This window comes from Hesperophylax consimilis, chromosome 25, assembly GCF_061612785.1.
Source record: "Hesperophylax consimilis isolate HC1 chromosome 25, BYU_Hcon_1.0, whole genome shotgun sequence".
In the NCBI taxonomy this organism is placed as follows: Eukaryota; Metazoa; Arthropoda; class Insecta; order Trichoptera; family Limnephilidae; genus Hesperophylax; species Hesperophylax consimilis.
The window spans coordinates 16,143,825-16,168,740 of record NC_142860.1 but is presented as its reverse complement, the minus strand read 5'-3'; the positions used below and the strand labels follow the sequence as shown (position 1 = coordinate 16,168,740).

Here is a 24,916-nt window from a genome sequence, read left to right as displayed (position 1 = left end):
AATGTGATCAATATTATCAATATCGGGTGTTTTAAATGCACTTCGGATTCGTTTATCGAGAGGATATCGAGAATTGATCAATCATGTGTTCTGGCGCAGTATTTCTTTGCCCAGCTCATCGCAATAAGTACTTTTGTTTTAAGTTATTCATATCTGTTTATTGAGTCTTGTTTCCTTACTTACTAGACTAGACTTTCTTACTTAATAGTTAAGATATAGCTTTAAAATACCAGTCCTATGAATTTAATATCATCGTTTTACGCGACGAAAAATAAAACACAGAAAAGCTTTTCCTATGAAAAGGAAGGTAGTAAATTTTAAAGTTGGAAATGTTCCCCTTTGTCGTTGGTTCGCCTTATACTTTAATGGAAAAATGTTTTTGTTTTAAAAACATAATTCTCAATTTAAATTCAATTTTTTATCTGGGCTAGCGCGAGAGTTATTGTTTGCATGGTAAATAGATTTTTGCTTACTCTCCAATTAATATTATTTGCTCGGAAAATAATAAAATTTACCCTGAAAGCAGAACTGTTGAGATTTAAAATCTAAGTTCCAACTTTAATACTACTAAGCAGTGGCGGCTTTTTCTTTTTAACCACAAAGTTTTAAAACAGAAACGATTTTAGAAATAGCATATTAATTCTTCAAAAAATTCTGGCTGTGACGAATAATCCCGCGAATAATATCTTTGAACAACTTCGCGTGAAACGAACCTATCTATCGAACTAAAACAAACCGTTGAATTATTCTTCAAAAGAGGTTTAAAAACATGTTCCCAGCTCCTTAAAATTTACATACGAGTATAAACGGGCGCATGAGCATGTTCCTCAAATATAAAAAATCGAAAAAAATTGCCCTCGATCCACTCAAATGCTTAAGAGGAAGCCAGAAGCCAAAAATGTGTATATTCTTGGTATACCTTATATTGTAGGTAATAGGCATTAAAATCGCTTGACAAACGGAGTATAGAACGTTCGATTTCAAGCACAAAACTGGTTTTTAATTTTGTAAATAATTTTATAAGAAAGCAAAAAAGTTAATCAAGTGAAACTGTCACAGATAATCTTAGCTATAATACTGTATTTTTTATAGTTATTTCCTTTACACGTTCATACATTTCTATTATTATTTTTTTTTGTAGTTTACATTAATATTTTTTATTTGGTAATTTATTATTTTATTTGTATTTTACTCATGCGAAACGATAGGAAAACCTCCAATTTATTTAAAGCATATTTATATTTGGTATTGATAAGGTACACCAATTCGTTATAAAGGTTAATCAAAATAGTGATTTAGTACGAAGCTTCCCCTTAAATGGAAACATAGGAATATCCCTAAGGACTGTACACTGAAGTGTGCCAATGGACTGTCGTTTCGCAACATTCGCATAGCTAGTAAGCTCCTGTCGCCTTGGTAAATCACCATAATTCTAACATTAAAATACGTACGCTGGGACTCAAATTTCTGCATATATTAAATATTTATTTTTATATCTAAATGATTAATTTAATTTGATAAAGACTAAGCTGTGACTGATTTTCATTATTAATTTCATCCACAAGTATCGGGAATATGTATTGGGTACAGTCACTGTGTTTTTATTTCAGTAAAAAAAATATTTTATCTCTTTTTATTAAAATGAAAAACTTAAACGGCTCCAAATATCATTGAGATAAAATCTGATAATCAACTATTTTTTTCTTGGATGGGGCGATCTTTTTGATTGATACTCCCTGCGTATAGGTACAAAGCAATACGTTCTTAGTTGAATGGTAATAAATATGACCCACTGCATTGAAAACGCAATTACTGAATACGTTAGCAATATATATAATATAATTTAATATAATATATAACATAGTATAATATATAATATTATTATATGTTAAAATATTTTGAGTAAATGTAATTTTTACATCGAAAATGGTTTCTAATGTGTCTCCCATATACTGAATACTGTTTTTCCTTTCTTCTTGCATTGTATTTATTATTAATTTTGGGTACATTAATGTTATTATTTCATTTATTTTTATTTTTTAAACCTACACAGACTATTTTACTGTTTTAAATGCAACTGGTAACATTTTTCTTACTCATTTTTACTTTTAGATACAACTTTACTCTATACATGTGATAAGTTTTTTTGGGTTACTCCATCCCAATAAGAATTTTCACACTAAAGTTGAAGAATTTTTTGTTTTTATGTATGTATGTAATATTTTATATCAATATTATTTTATGTATTCTTTTGTATTTTTATCAAGCCCTGATTTGTCTACAAAGAAGACTACTGATAAATCAGCAAAATCATAATTCATCACATCTTTAGGTTAGATTAGGTTAGGTTTAAAAAAAAAATTTTCATCGTTTCTAATGACGATATATCACTTTTTAAAGGTGTGTTGAATTGTCACTGTTTGAGTTATCATGGAACCATTTTATTATTAAGTAAACGTAATATCTGTTAGTAGTGGGTACATCCTCTGCAATGTGTGCCTTGGGATTTCAGAACGTGATTTTAAATATGGGAATATTAATTTTTTGCCTAACACTTCAATTTTTATTTTTTACAATTGAAGACCTGTTAAAAATCACGGCATAGTAATAAAGGCGCAATTGCGTACTAATATCTTGTTGGAACGTGTTACATTATTATCGTCAGAGTAACGGTGCGCGGGGACCAGATTCGGTCGTTCGGTGTTTGAGCTTTGGAGGTTAAATTGAACAAATTGGAGGTAATACGTGGAACAAAATTGAATTATTCATTTTAAAAAATAATCTAAACGCGACCATTAAAAAACCCACGAGCCAATTAGATTACACGATATGGTATTTTTTAATGCCATTTTAGCCATAACAGTATAATTTTATTAGATGAGCCTACAACCCTCGTCAATTAAAAAAGGTTATTAAATTCTATTATCTCGAACACTGGGTATCAGGGACGAATCTAACTATTATTATTGATAACTGCTGATAAGTGCTCGTCGATCGAATATGTACAAATAAAATGCCACGAAATGTGAAAATCTGTAGTAGGTACCGTAAACTGGGGTCGCTTTAAATCAGTGGAGCTGAGTTTACCCAACCCGAGGAATTAGTTGTCATGCCATCTTACGAAAAAACCATTAATTAATATGGCTACTTTCCTTTTACCATGAATACCGCACAATAATCATATCAGCTCCCAACCGTCTGAATGAGACTGTATCATCCGCTATTGGGGTATGTTGTAAGGCAGTGAGGAGGGAAAAGAGATGGGGAGAGAAAGGTGAAAAAGTACCTTGCTATTCAGACATATTCGCCAATGATGGCTAAAGCCATTAAAAGCAACGTTTAAATTCTGAATGGTGGTCTTACACTAGGGTGATACTAATAATATTATCCACTCTGGAACGTGCCGCAAATACCTAAAACCTATGACTATATATATTTTTAATTGAATTAATTAAAGAAAAAACATAAAATTAATTAAATAAAATTTATTGCGCACGCCGGGATTGTACCCGCGACCACGGTTTTGCCAATCTAGAGCCTTACTCCTCGACCAAGAAGGCCATATATATTTTATAAAGTCAAAAGTGGATTTCAAAAAATACCTGTAACCGACGCACGCATCCGCTGCACAGTCGAAAATCTCAGGGCTCATGTATGGCTTAGTTCCCGACATACTAGAAGCTAATTCCCTCTCTCCCAGCTGGGTGGCTATGTTGAAATCCGTGACGTGGGCATGACCTGAAAAAAAAAATTAAATATATTCAAATGGTATGGATTATGGACACATCCTGAAGCATGTCTGAAATGTGGTCAATAGCACCATAGAGCTATACAAGTAGAGACGCCACACAGTGGGCTGAAAATCGCCTAGACTGTTTTGGTTTATAGTGTCAATAAAATATTGTAAACTAGACAAAGCATACTCATATGTAAAGCATTTAAGAATTCAAATGAATCATCAACATAAAAAAATTTCAACTTTGAGGATTCAAAAAAAAAAGCGCTAGTTACGCCACAATTCGAAGTATGTCAAAAAAAATACAAATAAATAGTAGTATATCTGTGTGTAAGGATATAATGGCCAACCTTATGATTTCAGAGATAGCCTCATTTCTAATGTCAGTGACATACAAATTTTTCTTAAAAAAATGATAATTCCTTCATTTGTACACGTAACTGCTTCATACGAAATTTTATAGCATAATAATGATCAGCAGAATTCATTTTTAGTCAAAAAATACCCTTGAAAATTCAAGTCTCTATGTCTATGAAAGGCGATTTTTAGCCCACTGTGCGCCATCACGTACGCATCTCGTTGAAGGGGATTCCACTATTAAAATATACGATAAGCGGTGCGCGTAGAGCATTCCGGTAGTTTTGGCAAGAGCGGGGAGCGTTGGAGGTAAAAAAATGGACCTATTATTTCGCTTTATGTCTCAACTATCTATAATACATCAGTTGATAGCACAAGAAGCAAGACAAGTCAATATCATCTCAAGATCCACCTGTTACTTTTGGCTTTCTATTATAATTTTTATTTTATTTATAACGTAGGTATACAACAGACAGAAGGTTAAAATAAAAAAAAATAACAAAATTAAATACAAATGGTCCAATAACGGTATGCATGGTATATGTATGAATAAAACAATCACTAAGTTACTTCCTTTCTTAAAATTTATAATTTCAGTGTAAATATACGTGAAAACTTGACTCATTACCACGGTGTGTGTATGGTTAAGGCGGTCTTAAACCAGGTTTAAGGCCGGTTTTACTGTACTAACGTTGAAGATAACCAAAGATGTTTTTATTATACAAAAGAGGTGCCTACGAAAAATTACAAACTCTGATTACCGGGATTCATGTAGACCAATATTTTAAAAATCTCAAACTTCTGACAGTGACGGACATATATATATAATGGAGTTATGCCTGTTAGTCCGATCATCCCCAGAAAATTCCCACAAGAAAACTCAACACATAAACATGCTACAAGGTTCACAGAAAACTTATAATCCCAAAAGCAAACAAAACTATAATTCAGAAAGGACCACACTCCATGGCCATTAAAGTATATAACAACCTTCCACGTAGCATCAAAAAAATAACCGACATATTTAAATTTAAATCATCACTAAAAACATTTTTTTTAAACAAATGTCACTTCACCTGACATTACCTTACATAAATTAAATACCTCTGTTTTTTTTATTTTTTATTTACATACATTTGTTAACATGTAATTGTTGGATTATGTAATATAATGTGTATTTGTTGGGTTAGCTGGAAGAAATAAGATGTAACCTATAAGCTATACCTTTTGTACTCTTTTTGTGCAATAAATATTTTTTGAATTTTGAACCGGCGCGTAAGAATCTGATAAGCAATTCGGATATATAAAACAAAAAAACAAGAGACAATAAAGTTTGGGACAAGTAAAGTCGAGTGAAGAGAGAGAGTGTAGAGAAAAGGAAGATGGGTAAGTACCCGGCTATTCAGATCTGGTCACCAAACACAGCTAAACCCATTTCAAGCAACGTTTCAATTCTTGGTCTTCCATCAGGGCGATGCTAGTCAAGAGCCTTAACCCTGGACTACGGACATCATCAACCAGAACAGTTAACACATTTGAACAAGAGGCTGTGATAAGCAGAGATGTGCAAAATGGGTACCCAAAACCATCTGAAATGCAATATGGAAATGGGTCAAAACTTTTGCATTTGAAAATGCAAAAGGCAAAATGGTTTTTAGAAAAGCATTTTAAATGCGAAATGCAAAATACCTATTTTCAAAATGCATTGAAAATACAAAATGGTTTCTCAGGTCAAACAATTAAAATAATTATAGAATTTTTAAAGAATTTTGTCTTTTAATAATGGAAATCAATGTAGAACAAACATATTACATGATGGTAAATCCATAAACACCACGACTACAGATTATGAAACCACAAAAAATTTGTGCGGGACTAATGTTGCCAACGTAAAATCATAGAAACTGCTATCTAACATTTAATATTACATCGTCATGGCCCCATGTTCAGTATTTGAATCAGTATATTTTGTAATGGTATCACTCAATTGCCAGGGCTCCTACCAAGGAGCAACATGACAAATATAAATTATCTCCCATAGCGAGGTTGAGGACCGACTGATATTTGGGGATTATGAAAAAAAGATGAGTGGAGATAGTAGGAAGAATGTTTCAAAAAAGCACTTAAAATGGAAAATACATTGGGAAAAGCATTTAAAATGCAAAATGCAAAATGGTTTTTAGAAAAGCATTTCCATTTGAAATGGATGTATTTGAAATAAAGCACATCTCTGGTGATAAGGTTAAGTTAGTTCTTTGGAAAGGAAAATGGAAAGTTTCAGGGTTTCTTAGTTGACGGTTATAGATATTAATTTTGATGGTGACTAAGGGGTAACACGTAATGTAAAATCTCGCTATTATTAGTTCATGATAAATCATATGAAACAAACGAAATAAATCCTTAAACATCGGAAATTTGATTTAATAAAGATTATTATCTACGCTTACCGAAGTAAATTACACATTTTGAAAGAACTCCCGTCACATTTTTGACATCATCACAAATCGGCAATCAACGCCATTTAATTTTGTTGAACTAAAACACTCTTTTGGACAAAATTAATATACTTAAATTTTCTGACAGAAGGATTTTAACTGACTTAGTATTTCAATATAAAATTCTTAATGATGCATTCGATATGCCAGAATTATTTGCATTCCTTGAAGTCGGGATTTATTTAAGTGCAGAAATTCTAGAAATAACTACCATATGTATTCTTCATTATCCAGAATACTTATACAGGGAAAGGATTATACCGGGTCAGTGGACATCTAACTTATCACGAAACCAAACAAAAGATTGTTACTGAGACAGTTTAGTATGTATAACAATAAAAATGTCATGATTAGTTTCTTAGAACCGGGTCATAATTTATTTGCGTTAAACACTAGAACGATATTTGACATATTATGGCAAGTTTGCAAAAACGCCTTGAGCAATCGCTGGCCATGATTTGTCAAATTTATAGAACCTAAAAATATGGAATAAATAGTGAGATCTAAGAGGTTTTATTATCTTTATATCGCAGTTAGCATTTCTCAAGCTTCCAAATTAATATTTTGCGGAGTTATATTAATTAAATCGAATGGCCTAATTTAAAACCGAACACCCGTCGCTCGAGTGGTTGAGAATTATTCAGAATCGAAACATTGCATAACACGGCTGTAGTTGCGTCTACCAAACTAATATGAACAATCAGGCACTTTTCATAAATACTCTTTAATATTTCCTTTCTATCACCACTTCCTTCAGCTCTATAACATATCCCATATCGGGGAAACTAATATACTGGCGCCGTAACTATAAAAACAGTGTATTCATTGGGAGTCTCAAGGAATACACTGAGTTTTTATTTGCCACCACCAAAATAGTTCTGCTAACACTTTCGGGGGCTTAGGATCACAAGGGCCTAGCTACAAAATCTGGTATTTTGAGTTAAGCCCCCGCATACCCAATTACTACCGATTTATAATAAGTTTCTCGTTAAGTCTTTTGGTTCCAAAAAAAAAATATTTTTGAAAATAATATCTATATATTTGTTATACCGAAAGGTTAATTATGTGAAATTCCCTCTAAGTAAGCTTCGAAAATGATTAAAAACGCGTTTTGTTCCGTTATTTAATATGTAAAAAAATTCTCACTTTATCTTCAAATGCAACTAAAGCATTTGTCGAAATTTTTTGCTCTATTTCAAACGAGTTTTATTAAATGCTTTCACCATTTTCTTTTTAATATTAGCCCGCTCCCTCTAACATTCGTATTTACGTATCTCCCTTTCAAACCATATTTGAACGCTTACTACGGGGCCTTAAGCTAGGTTTTGGTAATATCATAATAATATTATTAGTGACACGACGCTCTATCTCGCATAAACAGCCGTGTAAGAGATACAGTTGGGCATATCAGATGGGAATACAGGTGGGCATATGAACATTCCAATCTTTATTTGCGTTTATCTCAAAACTGTGTTTTTGTAATCTTAACTAAAGAACTCTAGTAGAAATAAAGCATGATCTCCCCAACAGTTGAGATTATTTTATGCTAATCACATAAATAACACTGATCTACGGTGCACCATGCGACATCTCACGATACATCGCTCGCGGAACACTTTATAATTTGGTCTCACGATAAATTAATCATTTTACATATAGTGCGACACAACCCCGGCAATCCCTTCTGCTACGTACATTTAATGACTTTCATCGAGGATATTACGGGCTTGGTTCAGTTCACAAAAAAACATACTGTTTCATTTCGATCTTGGTTTGGTAAAACCCTTCAAGTCACAAAATGGAAACTTTAAACGAATATTTATGGATTCGCAAAACTAATTAAAAATCTTAATATTTATACGAAAGTGGTTAATTGTTTTTTTTTAAATTTTGGTGTCGAATATTCCATTTATGATAATGAGAGATTTGAGGGTTCAGTAATTTCATTTTCGGTTTTCTCAAAATTGTACGCACAAATTGAGTTTATAGTGTTAATAATACCTTAATCAGCAAATAATAATTCACCATGTTGTGCTTTTGAAGACTGTTCTATTCGAAACTAATAATAAGTAAGATTGCCATGTGGAATGAAGGGTTTTACCAGAACAAAGTTTATACTACACGAGTCACTATTTTTACTAGAAATTTTTGTGTTTATTATTTTGTATGTGGTGCCGCTCAAGAGTTCAAACTATCTGAAGGCATTTTTATTATTTTGTATGTGGTGCCGCTCAAGAGTTCAAACTATCTGAAGGCATTTTTATTATTTTGTATGTGGTGCCGCTCAAGAGTTCAAACTATCTGAAGGCATTTTTATTATTTTGTATGTGGTGCCGCTCAAGAGTTCAAACTATCTGAAGGCATTTTTATTATTTTGTATGTGGTGCCGCTCAAGAGTTCAAACTATCTGAAGGCATTTTTATTATTTTGTATGTGGTGCCGCTTAAGAGTTCAAACTATTTGAAGGCATTTTTATTATTTTGTATGTGGTGCCGCTCAAGAGTTCAAATTATCTGAAGGCATTTTTGTGTTTATTATTTTGTATGTGGTGCCGCTCAAGAGTTCAAACTATCTGAAGGCATTTTTGTGAGTTTGAATGAGTTCGGGAGTGGAATTACTTATGGTAAAAGGAAAGTACGAAGTTCTTGGCTATTTAAATTTTTTCACCAAAAGTAGCTAAGACAAAAGAAGGTTTACGATAAAAAAACGTTTTTTTTACTAAATTTGTGTTGCAATAGTTGAGAACTGGTTGCTTTTGCTAGCACGTTTTTACAATTATGAGTATTAAGTACACTACCTAATCATCTAATCTGGGTTGAAACTCGAAAAAAGGTAGAATTAGACATAAATTTAATAAAAAAATGGTTCGGCCAAAACTAATTATCATTAAATACTGACAAAACATTTGTAATACCTTTCACTCTTAATAAAAATGCTATCCCTCAGAATTTAAACATATGTATATACTCATATAACTGTAATATCAATTCACATCTATGTAAACCTGCTCTGTAATTTTACTCTGTACAGTTAAAGCTAATGTTAAATACCTTGGTATAATTTTAGACAGTAACATAAAGTGGAAATTACAAATCAATGCGACAGTAGAAAGGTTAATAAAATGAATGTACATATTTATTAGAATACGAAACATTTTAAATCTAAAACTATTACGAACCAAATATTTTTCACTGATTCAGTCTGTATTGCAATATGAAATTGTTGGCTGGGGTGGTGCATTCAAAAAATCTCTCTTGCCTTTAGAAAACATCAAGAGAATATTGATAAAAATAATTTTAAATAAACCATTTGATTACCCCACCATCAGATTATAAAAAAAAAATTAAGTCCATTCTCTGCTAATCATTTATAAAAAAACATCACTTTTACAAATTCATAAAGATTCTTCCAACAACGAAAACCAAACACTTTTTTCGAACTGCAACAGACCAAATGTGCATGGTTCTATAACCACCCCGTGCTGCAACACCACCACAGCCCAACAATTTTATAAATACAGTGGAGTGAAATGGTTTGACCAATTACCTCCATGTAAGATTACAAAAAAATTACGTTAAATTCAAAAACAGCATTACAAATTCTCGTGAATAATATTCGATATCATTTTTTCTGCTTCTTTCTTTTTTCTCTCCTCCTTTTTCTATTAATTTTTCACAACAATTGTTCGTAAATTTTATTTTATTTTTATGTGTTTAAAATAAAAATAGAGTTAAAATAGTAATTAATTACGTTTCTACACCATATTAACTCGAGTTTTTGATAAAAAAGGTGTGTTACGATACTGTTTTTAATATAAAAAAAAACTTTGTAATATGTATAAATTATAACTGTACAGGGTGCGCCAGAGAAACTTACTTATTTGAAAGTTCAATAAAAACAAAAGCGCTGTAGTTATTGTTGTAATTATTTTTTTATTTGAAAATGCAATGTACCAAGTTTTTTTTCATACTGTCTTAAAAATTACATCTTTTAAATGGCGACCCTCATCGCGCATACACTGGTTAAGTCGTTTTTTGAAGTTCTCGTCCACTCTTCTCAGCATATCAATCGGAATATTGGCAATAGCATCGCGAATGTTGTTCTTCAGGTGATCTATGGTCCGTGGTCGATCGACATAAACAAGGGATTTCAAATAACCCCATAAAAAAAAATCACATGGAGTCAAATCCGGAGAGCGCGCCGGCCATGGGAGATCGCCTCGGAGAGAAATGAGGCGGTTGGGGAAATGTTGTCGCAGCAAATTCATGCCCGCTGCTCTCTAGACCACAGCATAATGGCAACTGACGAAAATGGGAAACAAACTTGGGGACGTCTCCCTTCAGATGCGCCCCCTTCCGCCTCTCTACCTGCCCAACTCAAGGGTCGGGAATTTTTTCAAATAAGTAAGTTTCTATGGCGCACCCTGTACCTCTTTAAAATAATAAAGAAATAAAAAAAAAAATAAAAAAAATCTGTGGTAAAGATGTGATTTGAGATTTTCACGACCAAAAATGTTATAGTGCTTTCATTTTCAAGGTATTATGCCGTGATGCTCTACCTCCTTCTTGAGCCATCGTTTCGGACAGCATTACAGTGTCCATCATCGGGGCAGATATATGATAGACAGATGGACACTGTAATGCCGTCCGAAACGTTGTCTAAAGGAGGTAGCGCATCACGGCATAATACCCGAAAAATAAATCACTATAATCTGTGATAAAGTTTAAAAATACGAAAAATTGTATGAACGAACTGACTAAGCAGTAAAACGGTTAAATAATTAATTATTTTTTACCTTCGTGACTAAAGTTGGAATCTCGCTGGAATGTCTTATGAGTTCATTAACATGTAACACTGCATACTTCTTTAATTTCTTTTCTCTCTGAGAAAAATTTCAAAAATCTTTATCATCAATCAAATAAAAATATGTAAATAAATTAAATGAAATATTTCATTTCTTATCTTCAAACACGGCTGATGAAATTAAATTTTATGGCATTGGTAAACAAGAATTTTCCACTTTGACCGCGCATAATCAATAACCCTTACATATTTGAGGTATTCTTGAAAATTTTCAATAATACCTCTCATAAAACCCCATTTCATGCTATTCGTACCATCTCAGCAGTCGTTTGCAGTTCCCCATCGGTCAAAGGTCTCGGTAAACGAATTTCTCTTGAAAAATTGACCCTTTTTTGCATGTATTTGTATGTACCCATTCTTCACATCTCAGGCAGCATTCTGCTCATTTCTTTTACTTTTACGACTCAGGACCCTTTCCAATCTCTTTTTCGGGGTTGATTTATGTAAAATTTAGCATTGCGGTCAAGTTTAAGAATTTATTACCGCTGAGGTGAATCTTAAATACAACTTTAGAGAACTTTGTATTTTCCTGGAATCTTACAGAAATTCTTTGAACGACGTGATATATTCAAAAAGACGTTTTAAGTAACAAATATTAATTAAAATCGTGAAAGGTCTTGTGGGAGACTGTAAAACATAATATGATTTTTTTTTGCATGCATTTGCGAAAAATTATTGTAAAGGTTTTCATTTAAAAATACCTAACTACTAAACATCATTTAAATAATATATTATTGATATGTTTCCCGAATTGATCTCCACAAAAACTTATTTAAAAAAAATAAAAAGTCATTTTTGAGTACATGCGAATAGAAAGAAACTCAATCAGATTTAGTTTTTGCTCTTAAATGATTTGTGCACATTTTCAAAGCACATGAAGGCATTTTTTCACAAAAAAGAGCCTGTAGCGACTGTGGCAGCCGGTGACAGCTAGTCTGACCAACGGACTTACGTACGATACTAAACGCAGTAAATCACAAGTTTGTCCGCTGGACCTAGTTCAGTGAAACCACACGCGTTGTGTCAGAAACCTATCTTCTCTTGTAATTCATCTTAGCTTCAGTGTCACATGAATTATATAAATATAATTATTGAAGACAATATTAGCGATTCCTAAACGAAAATTTGAAAAGGAAAAAGATATGGTCACATCTAGGACTTGAAAATATTTTCGTTTAGGAATCGCCAATATTGTCTTCAATAATTAAATATTACAATTTGAGGTTTTACTGCAGTAATAATCTCAACATCAATTATTTTATGAACTCCCTTTTACTACGCATGCACAGCTTAGGTATATACAGAAGTAACATATATTTTAATAACACCAAAAGAACTCAAAGCATTTCACATATTTTTTGAAAAAATAATAAGCTTACGTTTTGTTTCGTACAGCCTGGTTGTAAATTTAAGTTACTTTAAATCATAACAGTTTGTTTACACTGTATATTTGTTTTGTGTTCCTTTTTTATAACGTGGTTTATTTTGTATTAAATTTAAATGTACCGTAATAAATATACCGTCGAAGAAGAAGAAAATACAATAAAATCTAACAAAAAAATATAAGGAAAATAAAAAATATTAGGTATTCAACTGAGACATAGTATATATCGTCACATAGTTATGCGTATAACCTTCAAAGTAAAATAAAAGTGGTTTCAACAAAAATTAAATAAATCACTAAAGAAAAGAAAGTGATGTTTATATAAATTTAAAAAAAAACTTCGAAATAATATGAATATCGGAGATATCGAAATAACTCTTGATCCAACATTCAGAAAAGAAAATCCGTTTATACGTAGAACTCAATTATACTGCTTACACAAAAGCAGCTATTTAAGAGTTCGATTGTGAGGTTAAGTTGTATTTTCATATTTGTTTTACTCTACAGGTATTGTTCTAACGTAAATAAAATTAATATTTTCCCACACCCCGTCAAACAATCTTTAGGATATTTAACGACGCTGCTCTAAAACAATCTCTGAGATATTTAACAACGCTGCTCTAAAACGATCTCTCAGATATTTAACGATGCTGCTCTGAAATATTTAACGATGTTACTATATATAAAGAACACAATTTTAAACTTTTTTCCACTTATTTTTATTTGACCGTGACCGGTTTCAGCCTGCTAGGGCCATCTTCAGACTGGTACAATTTTTTAAAATCATTTTAACAACAATACTTATTTGGGAAATATCATATTTCACGAAAAAACCCCTCATAATTCAAACCAACCTACTATGTTAACCCCTCCCCTCAATGTAATTTGCCTATGTATATAAACCCTAGTTTAAGACAAAATTGTACCAGTCTGAAGATGGCCCTAGCAGGCTGAAACCGGTCACGGTCAAATAAAAATAAGTGGAAAAAAGTTTAAAATTGTGTTCTTTATATATATTTATAATGGAATTCCACCACGAAATAACAGTTTCAAATATTAAAATATTAACGATGTTACTCTAAAACAATCTCCGAGATATTTACCGACCCTGCTCTAAAATAATCTCTGAGATTGTTAACCATGCTGCTCTAAAACAATCTCTGAAATATTTAACAACGCTGCTCTAATATATTTAACGATGTTGCTATAAAACAATCTCCGAGATATTTAACGACCCTGCTCTAAAATAATCTCTGAGGTAGGTAACGATGCTGCTCTAAAACAATCTCTGAGATATTTAACGACGCTGCTCTAAAACGATCTCTCAGATATTTAACGATGATGCTTTGATATATTTAAAGATGTTACTCTAAAACAATCTCCGAGATATTTTACGACCCTGCTCGAAAATAATTTCCGAGATATTTAACGACCCTCCTCTAAAATAATCTCTGAGATAGCTAACGATGTTGCTCTAAAACAATCTCTGAGATATTTAACGATGCTGCTCTAAAATAGTCTCCGAGATATCTAACGACCCTGCTCTAAAATAATCTCCGAGATATCTAACGACCCTGCTCTAAAATAATCTCTGAGATAGCTAACGATGCTGCTCTAAAACAATCTCTGAGATATTTAACGATGCTGCTCTAAAATAATCTCCGAGATATCTAACGACCCTGCTCTAAAATAATCTCTGAGATATTTAACGATGCTGCTCTAAAACCGACAAGATTTTCACCTTCAAACCACTAAAATATCAAAGATGACATTGTAAAACTTATAGTTAAAAGTACTAAAACTAATTACCCACCTTCCTCTTCACTATCTCCTTCCCCTCCCTCCGTACTACCTTACAACATACCCCAATAGGGGATGCTATTGTCCCACTGGCTCCAGACCAGGTTGGGAGCAGTTGGGAATTTTGTGCGATTTGCCAATAAAAAAGAACGTTGAAAGACATTTGTTAACAATGCAGTATAAAATTGTATATTTGATTAGTTTCTGTTTATTCAAAAAATATTTGAAAACTATTAAACTTATGAACCAATCCACTATTTCCAGGAATGCTTAGTAGTGTCGACACGTTTCAAGCGATTTATGTTTGACATTTCGATGGCAATATGCATTCCACGTAAAACATTGCAATATATCTTAAGAGGAAAAGCTGCGCTGCCTTTTTAATACAAAATTCTAATTTGGATTTGAGGCTAAAATACCAAACCCAAATAAACAATTATTTTTTAAACCGAAAGGTATAGTAAATATTATCTAGTAAGGATATGTTCTTCTTTACACATACGTTACGCTAAGTTTCAAATTATAAAACATAAGTCATTTAAGAAATCGGTTTTTAATATTTTGGAAACCACTTTTACTATATAAATATAAATTTGAAATAAAAGTATTAATTACTGAAAAAGCTTTTCCATGGTCTTAGATTTAAATTAAATACGACCAATTTACTTTCCAATACAATATTTGATACATTAATTTTCAAAATTCGTCCCAATAATCGCAATTTTCAAGATTTTTTTTTACTTTTTAATATTTACCAAAAATTCACAAAAAAATTGTCAAAGTTGTCTCTTACTAAGACCATGAAAAATAGGATTCTTTAATTGATTATATTTTTTAATTTAAAAGATAAATAAGCACATATTATTTATAAATATTTGGAATTCCTTGTGAGTAAAAAATATTATTTTAGTTTGGTTGGGCATTTTGACCTAAAATACAAATTAAAATTTTATTTGAAAAGGGTCGCGCAGCCGTTCCTCTTAAGCAGACTTCTAACAGAAAACAGATACATATTTTATTACACACTTTTCTTAAACGAAATAAGTTTTCCTAGAGATTTGAATATACTGACTTCATTAGGAATTTTTGAATTCAATCTAAAAAAATAATATTTTCGACTTGTGGTCTTTTTTTCCCTTAAATACAAACGTTAAAAAGGTTTAGTTGCATTCAACCATTTACCCAACGTGATCCTTAAATTCTAATTCACAGAATTTGAACAATCATCAATTTTCAATATTAAAATTCAAGTTCTGTTATTATTTCTTTATTGGGCCGGCTATTTCATGGTACTTGGATAATAACAGAGCTTGAATAGGATTTTCACAGAACTTGAATATTTAATTTGAATTTTGATGAATTATTCAAATTCTTGGAAAAAAACCTGTCTTCAATCTCTCAGTAGATTACGATCAACTTTTTATTTATTTTTACCGGTTTCAAAGAAGATTTATTTTCTATTATCCTTGTTCATACTAAAGTTGCATACATAAGAATATATTTTTATTTAATAACTCTGCTACCCGGTTTCGAAAGAGTTTCAATTATCTATCAAATTATTATATTTGTGAAAAATGAATAAACATTTTGACTTCAGTTCATATTATTTACCATATTAGAAAATATTTAAAAGATCAACGATGGACACAACGATAAATGCTTAAATAAGTTGCGTTAACCTAAAAATTCGGAAAAGTTGGGTAAATATCATTACACCATGGCTCAGCAGGGTAAATTTCATTTTACCATGGCTAAGTAGGGTAAATTTCATTTCACCAAGGCATGGTTCTAGAGATTTTGATATGTCTTTCCACATTATTATTTTCCACTAAGGAATAACGCTAAGCAGGCAATTTTCGTATAAAAGTATTATTAGAACGATAGTCCAATATCCTAAAAGGAAAAAGTTAATCATGATTAGGGATCGTAACATTATAATATGGTTTTATCAAACTATTACTCTACAGCAGGCTCTCGATTTACCTACTTACAGGTGGTTAAAGACCTAAAAGTAACTACTTAATAGATTATTCCTCTTCAGGTTTAATCTCTTATCAAAGGTTGTCTATCTCCAGGGAAAACTTTAACCTGTAGACTGTGACTGTACGTTTATTTTAAATATTAAAGTTTTTTTCCCATTTTAAAGGTGGACGTTTAGTTTTAGAATAAATAAAAAATATATTTGTTTTTTTTTACTTTAGAAACCAAGTAATGACGTTTTTTTTTTTTTTTTTTTTTTTTTTTATATTTACTCCACACAGGAGGCCCTGAAGAAAATAATTTCCCTCAGGGCCTATGTCATCTTTGGGGATGCTGTGTGGAGGGTCTTTTTGTGGAGAGGAAGGAGTGAACATGGGTCTTGAAGAGTCCCATGTTGTAGGAGGGAGGAAACACAGAGGCCGGCAGTTCGTTCCACAGCCGAGCTGTTGAACTTAAGAACGAATCGTAGAAGCGACCCGTTCTCATGTGACAAGTGTCAACTGTGTACAAATGTTGAGCGCGCGTTAGGCGTGTATCCCGACTACGCACCGGTGCCGAAGGGATCAATGACGCTAGTTCCTCAGAGCATCTTCCATTGTAATACCGATAGAACAAGGACAGCATACCTACCTGACGCCTGTGCTCTAAAGATTGCAGTCCGTTTGTTAAGATTGGGGAATCTATCAAACGGACCGCCCGTTTCTGCACAGAGTCAAGGGTTTTTTTCAGGTATTTTGGGGCTCCAGACCAGAGATGGCTGCCAAATTCGATAGTAGGGCGCACTTGCGATTTGTACAGGGTGAGCAGTTGTGTACTATTAAAGTATCTGCGGGCCCTGTACAGTACGCCCAGCTTCTGAGAGGCCAACTTTACTCTAGCTTCGATGGAGCCCCCGTACCTGAGCTGGTCACTTATAGTTACACCAAGCATATCAATGGAAGGCCTGTTCGGAAGATTGCTTCCGTTGAAGGAGACTAGATTATCATTTGGATCCCTTTTAGACGTAATCAGACAGGATTGGGTCTTTGAAACATTAAATTCGACTAGATTATTTTTACCCCAGGAGGAAATACTCTCGAGATAACCGTCCATTCTCTGCTTCAAAGCCCTCCGAGCCGTTGGAGTTTGTGTGCCCTTTGGGGGCTTGTCAAACGAAAAGCTATCATGAACTGTACTGTCATCCGCGTAACAATGAATCGGTGCACATGTCAAAAGGTCATTGATGTGCAACAAAAACAAAGTTGGAGACAGAACCGATCCCTGTGGGACGCCAGCATTTATGGAGTGCGAGGAAGAGGTGAAACCGTCAGCAACCGCCTGAATCGACCTATCCCTTAAAAAGTCAGCAATCCACGTACACAGGGATGCGGGAAGTCCGTAAGAATGCAATTTGTTGACAAGTCCTCGGTGCCAGACCCGGTCAAAGGCCTTGGATATGTCTAGTGCGACCGTTTGGGTCTCACCGTGACGTTCCAGGCACCGCCCCCAAACATGCGTCACATACGCGAGAAGATCACCGCACGAGCGGTTCCGCCGGAATCCGTATTGACGGTCGTTGATAATTTTGTTCTTCTCGAGGTATGTGAGCAGTTTGTCGTTGATCACACGTTCCATCACTTTGGACAGAACTGATGTGATCGCTATGGGGCGGTAGTTGGCCGGGTTGGAGCGGTCACCTTTCTTGGGAATAGGGTGAATTACCGCTTTTTTCCAACCAGAGGGCACAGTGCCACACTTCAGGGACATTTTGAAGAGCTTTGTCAAAACTGGAACTATTTCCGCAGCACACCTCTGCAATACCAGGGCAGGTATTCCATCAGGTCCACTAGCTTTGTTAACATCGAGCCCCCGTATGACGTGGAGTACATCCCGATGCCGGATCCTCAGCTTTTTCATATAGAAGCCGCAGTGAGGAACCGACGGCGGAACAGCACCCCCGTCGTCGAGGGTCGAGTTTTCCGCAAACATTTTCCCTAAAAGGTTTGCCTTTTCGGTGGCGGTGTTTGCTAGTGAGCCGTCAGGTCTGGTAAGAGGTGGCAAACTGGGTTTGCAAAAATTTCGACCTATTGAGCCCGCAAGCGACCAGAATGCTCTGCTGCCATGAGGGCAGGCAGCCAGCTTTTTGCTGATCTGCAGGTCGTGTTCGAATTTTGACCTATTGATGATTCTCTTGCATTCCTTTGCCGATTTGTTGTATGCTGATCTGCTTTCGGGCGTTCGAGATGTGTTGTAGGCTCGGTAAGCCGCGTTTTTTCGTCGAACTGCTTCGGAGCATTGTCGACTGAACCACGGCTTTGAGCCCACACCAGTTTCTTTAGTAGTCGATTGTATGAAGCCATCCATCGCCGAATCGATGACTTCACCAATCTCCTGGGCACATCTTGAAGGGTCCGAAGTCCGAAAACAAACAGCTGACCACGGAAAAGCATTGAAATGGGCCCGCATACCGAACCAATCTGCTGACCTATAGTGCCACACTTTTCTCCTCAGCCTCTCATTGGTTGGTCTGAGGCTAACGGGGATTGATGTCGTCACTAGGCAGTGGTCAGATGATCCCAGAGGCGCTGTGACGTCAATCTTATAACCGTGTGGCACAGTAGTTAAGAATAGGTCTAACAGATTGGAGCGGTGAGTCTGGACATCAGGAACCCTTGTAGGCTCCTGAACCAATTGCTCTAATCCGTAGCAAATGGCAAAGGATTCCGCCTGTCGGCCAGCCGAGTCCGTTGGGCCTGAGAACTTCAACCATGGTTCGTTATGAACGTTGAAGTCCCCCAGAACAACAAACTCGGCCGAAGGGTAGCGGGGCAAGAGATCATCAATAGTATCGCTCAAATGTTTGAAGAGCTCGGAAGTGTCTGATTCGCTATGGTTCGGTGAGCGGTATAGACATGCGTAGAATCTTGCCGTACTGGCAAGATTGACGCGCACCCACATTACGTCGAATCTGGAGTTTTCCAGACTCAATAGTCGCACACAGTTGACGTCAGCTCGACTATAGAGGCAGACTCCTCCTTTCAGTCGGAATTTGCTTGCGAGGGTAAAGCCCGGGCAGTCCAGATAGGAGGAGTCTGGCGGCTCGGCTATCTGAGTTTCGGATAGGAAAAGAAGGTTGGGACGTTGGGACAAAAGATGGTGATGGACGGAATTTAAATTTGTGTGCAGGCCGCGAATGTTGGCAAAATTTACCAACAGTTTTGGCCCGCACCGGGGACGCCTGCTACTCGCCGCTGTAAAGATGTTAAGTTTGTTTTTATGTATATTCATGATTTTAATTTTTTTTTTTGTTTTTTTTTGTTTTTAAGGGTATGAAGTGAAAGGAAGGTCTGGAATGGAAAGGTATGAGGGGTGGGTAGGAATATGGGGTTCAGGCTGTCCAGGAGTGATGAGCGTTTGGTTCCAGCCCACCCACTGCGGTGCTAGGCGATAGGCTGGGAGAGTCCGGCTGGAGAGGGCATCCAATGCGCCCCAAACGCTGCTGCTGGGTCCCCTCCGGTCACGAACCGGCACAACAGCAGTGGCGGGGTTTTTTCACTCGCTGATGGGGCAGCCCACCCTTAGTCGTGAGCCTGAGGGTCGGGCCCCTGTACTATCGAGCGGCCCGGACAGCGGTAACCGGTTGTAAAGGGTCTCCCTCAACCAGCATCTCCCAACCGGCCCGCCACGCAGAAGGTGGGCCGACGCACCCGCCACCAAGACCTGGGCAAACCTTAACCCATGAACCCGGGCACCCCTGCTAAGTCACCAAACGTAGCGAACCACTTGGGGTGACCTGTGGCAGAGGTGTTGGTCATCCAATAAATGGTTCCCAGGGCGGCGGTACCCATTCCCGCCTACCAAATTGAAAAAAGTGCATCGAAAGCATGTATGAAGGGACCCCTTCTATCAACTTCGACTTATAGGTGGATAAGATATAATGTTTTGATATAACAGATCACAAATTATGATGGCACTGTACAGAGACCAAAAAGCCAGTTGCCTACCGTCAACTTTGCCTTACCAGGCATAGAAAATCGATCTTTGCGTGGGGTTTATTTTAATTATTTTTGATGAACGTATTACTAAAACCTCAAATCTTTCCAAAGGGATTCTTCGGAGAGTTACTAATCAATAGTTTTAGATTAAATATTTTAATGGAAAGGTCCTGTTTTTATTGATCTTAAATACAAATAACTTACATCCGTAGGCATCCCTCTGGAAACATTTGAGATTTTAGTAATACGTTCATCAGAAATAATTAAAAAATTAGCGTCGATCAAGCCACCGTTGTTAAGAGTGTTATTTATTTTTCTTATTTTTATTTTATTTTTTATTATTGTAGCGACTACTTAAACATTTTAATTATCTGATTATTTTTCTATTGTTTTGGAACACTCATAGAGTAGCAATATCTTAAAATAGTTATAAAATTATCATAGGAAGTTAATTATACAGCAATAATTGTTCACAAAATGTATAGTTTACAGTTTATCTTTCAATATGTAGAGATGCTAACCCTTCAGACTAATTTTTTCGATTTTGGGAACAACTCGTACGATCTCATAAAAATCGTTGCATCTCCCTTACTGTTGTGGTGAGAAATATGACCTAAGCAGCATTAGAAAGAAAAAATACAACGCTTTGTAACAAAATCTAGAAGTTAACCACAGAAAAATAAAAAAAAAACTAATTTTTGTTAGAAAAAACGTTAAGTGTACCATTTTATTTTTTTGTATGTTTCCTTCAAAAATATATATTTTGTTTAATTTCTAGTATTTAAATATGAAAGCGTATTTTGTCACCTTTCAAAAACAGTTTTCCGTTTTCAGAAATATCATATTTATTTGTATTTTACTGAACAAAATAACAAAATTTAAACAAAAATACAAAATGATAAAAAAAAATAAAACGTAAAGATTAATACAAGCTATATAAAGAGAATAAAATATAATGTAAATGAGAACATTTAATTTACATTCGCAATAAAATACAACACTTCACATTAAAAACCGAACTATTCTCCGCGACATGTCATGTTACAACTAATAAATTATCAAAACAACTGATTTTTAAGCATGTTTTTAATTCTTCTAAATTATTTGATAAATAATTCAGTCAATTTACACAGTGCTTAATTGTGTTGTCATTATCTACTCATCGGAAGCGCTGACGTAGAACCTAGCGAGGGTACTGACGTCAACATAATACACCTCAGTGTAGGAATGTATTCTTCAGCACCATATTTACCTAATTACACGACTCTTAAAGATGACTTTTAAAGATTGACCGGTATATCCGTTTAACCGGGATTTGTTTTATTCAGGGAAATCGAGGGACTACTGTGCATGGCCTAGAAACGTGCAAACGTACCCCTTGAATACAAAAGACTTTATTACGAAATCTTTTATGAGCAGTATTATCTTAGTCTATGGAAACATATCCGGAATTTTTCCACGGAACGCCGTTCAAAGATTATTGAGTTAACATAAAATTTTATACGGGAAAACATTTTTCATGAATTTTCTGATAAAATAGCATTTTTCAAGAAAATCGTTTTAACTACGTTGCTGCGGAATAAACCTGTTAAAGAATTTCCTCTTAAAATGCATGAGAATCTGAGTAATTTTATTCTCTTTTTCCCATAGTCTCAAATTTTACAAAATAATGTAGTATAAATATGAAAAAAAAACATTCTTTTAGGCCAAAATTATATGTACCTCTACAAAATAAGTATATCTTATTTTGCTACGATCCATTTGCTCAATGCCAAATGATCCAATTGCTTCAAGATACGAGTCCGCTGTTATGGATGCCAATGGGTCACTTTCGTGATGGATTTCTTTGATAAAGATCGGTTTTCTCTAAATAATTTATCCTTTTAAATTAAGTTATCAGTGAAAAACGATTTTAAAAAAGTTGTAATTACTTTCATGCAAAATTTAAAATAAATAAAAAAAACAAACAAATTGATACGAAAATCAAAAAGGTTTAGTTTAAAACAAAGAAAATCATATGGTAGGTACCTAAAGTAAACTGCGTACCACAATATTGATCATGACCTCAGAGAAGAGATTTTTTACGCAGGTGCTCAAAGTTAGTACGAAGTAGGGCAAAGACAACATGATGAAATAAATGTTTTTTAAGGCTACCAGGTCGCAATTCATTCCAAAATTAATTGGAGAGTCCTGATTCACATTTGTTTGGTAGTGAGGGACGAAAAATCAACTTTTCGAATATCGAATCCCTATGTGTATGGCTCAAAAGTTGCGTTTTCAAGGTGGAATTTTTTTTAGAAAATATAAGTTGAATGTACATATTGTACGTCTCTGTGAAACTCATCAACTTTTCTTATTCTGCTTCTTACGAATCAATTTTACTTCCAAATACTCTTTGGGTCATTTGATTTCAATGAAAAAAAAACTAGTCAAGATAGATCCTTCCATAATATAACGTATAACGATGAATTTAAATTCAATGAAAAGAAAAAGTCAAGTAAAACCTAAATTATTTTGTTGAATTTGTTAAATTTTTGCTGTGGGCACAACGGTATGAATCTGAATATCGTTAGACGTAACAGAATATTAAAAAATATTCATTTAATTTTTCTCTTATAGAGAAGTTTCTACAGCTCGTAGAATTTTTTGTGATGTCTTTAGGAAGCAAAGAGTAAGTGAGATAAAGAGGTTTGGAAGTACCTAGCCAATCAGATCTGGCCACCAAATATAGCTAAACTGAAAACAAACAAAGACTGAAAGAAAGCTGGGGCACAAAGTAAAGTTAAGAAAAGTTTTAAAGGCTTAGGCCCAACAGATAAAAGAATTATTCATGAATTAGTTAGAGAAATTTAAAGCAGGACGGAGCACCGTGCTATTAAGGATCGATTTTTCACCTTTATCTCACCACCCACTTTCCCTTTGTTGAATTGAATTGGCACAGGAAGACTTCAATTATGGGCAGCACGTTCAGTGGATTTAGCACTCTTAGATTTTTTAATCTGGGAAATAATTTTACTAAAATTCAGGTAGGAATTATTCCGCAGATTTCGCGAATATGCTAAATCTAATTGGTGTAGTTTAATACCTAAACCTAAAGCCTCGGTCACACAGAGCAATTAAAGAGGGTGTCCGGAAACTCGTAGTACAAGCGGGAAACTGGTGAATCTACATCACATTTGGAGTCGATTTTGTAGTATATTTTTTTTTATTTGAGCTTTCGTTATCGAGTAAATCGAGTAAATCGAGTTTGAAGTTGATTTTTTTTTTTTTTTTTTTTTAATCAAATTCTTATAAATTATTACTGAAGATCAAAGTACCCAACTAATTAAAACTATTTGAAAGTAAAACAAATGAAGAAACTCGGATTTGAAGCATTATTTTGAAATTACCCTTCATTTAACCCGGTGTAATCATAAAATATTTCTGCTCTGCAGGGTTAAAACATCTGTTATTCAACCCTAAACACCAGAAAAAACTTTAACCCTAAAATAGCCGAAAAATATTTTTTTTTGGTTTTTTTTTTTTTTTTTGAAAATGCTCAAATCAAAAAACTTTATGTTTTTTTGGGTTCCCCATGTGGTGTAGATTCTCCAGTTTCCCGCTTGTACTACGAGTTTCCGGACACCGTGTATATTGGGCACATCTACAAATATAGGGTAACACATATTTTTTTACTGTGACTGTCTCACTGGGGATATGTATCTTATATCGAGACAGGTTGGTTAGTAAATATATTATTTGAATATTTTTTTTTAATGAAAGATAAACATTCCCGTGTTACGAATAACCTAACAATATTTGAAAATCTCCTACTACCACCACATTAAGCGGAAAATATTGCTTGTGTTATGATGGAGGACTTAGCCAGCCGAAAATTGAACACACTATGCCTGGGTGGGACCCAAACGCGATATCAACTCAGCCACCGACCGATCAATAATTAAGGCAGAGGAAGGGTGGACATCGGTAGTGATGCAGGACTGAAGTGTTGTTAAAAATTTTTTGGATCAGATAATACTTTCATCGCTCGGCTTATCGAGGAATTTAAATGTAAATCATTACTAATAATCTTGATATTAAATACAATTTCTCTGATATTTGTGAAACACATCATTTTTACTATATTTTTTTTTCATCCAGTGGGAAAAAATTACTTTCATGCTGGTGGGGTAAAATAACACAGTATGTTCTTTTATCCGACAATATTTACATTCATTCTTTTATTTTATTTAACGCCCGGAAATTATATTCGTAAAACGAAGAGGCAGACAGGAGACAGAATCAATGAATCTCGCGCCACTCGCTGTATGAAATTTGGAGATGGAGT

At 34.4% G+C, this 24,916-nt stretch overlaps 1 protein-coding gene across 1 annotated transcript in view; it reads right to left on the bottom strand.

Moving 5' to 3' along the window:
- LOC149411578 (serine/threonine-protein kinase 32A) overlaps positions 1–24,916 on the bottom strand; it is a 465,118-nt gene that overhangs the window by 26,396 nt on the left and 413,806 nt on the right. Inside the window, exon 8 of the mRNA XM_089646859.1 lies at positions 3,603–3,738. Coding sequence (XP_089502985.1) covers positions 3,603–3,738 — 136 coding nt within the window. The remainder of the gene's footprint in view (positions 1–3,602; positions 3,739–24,916) is intronic.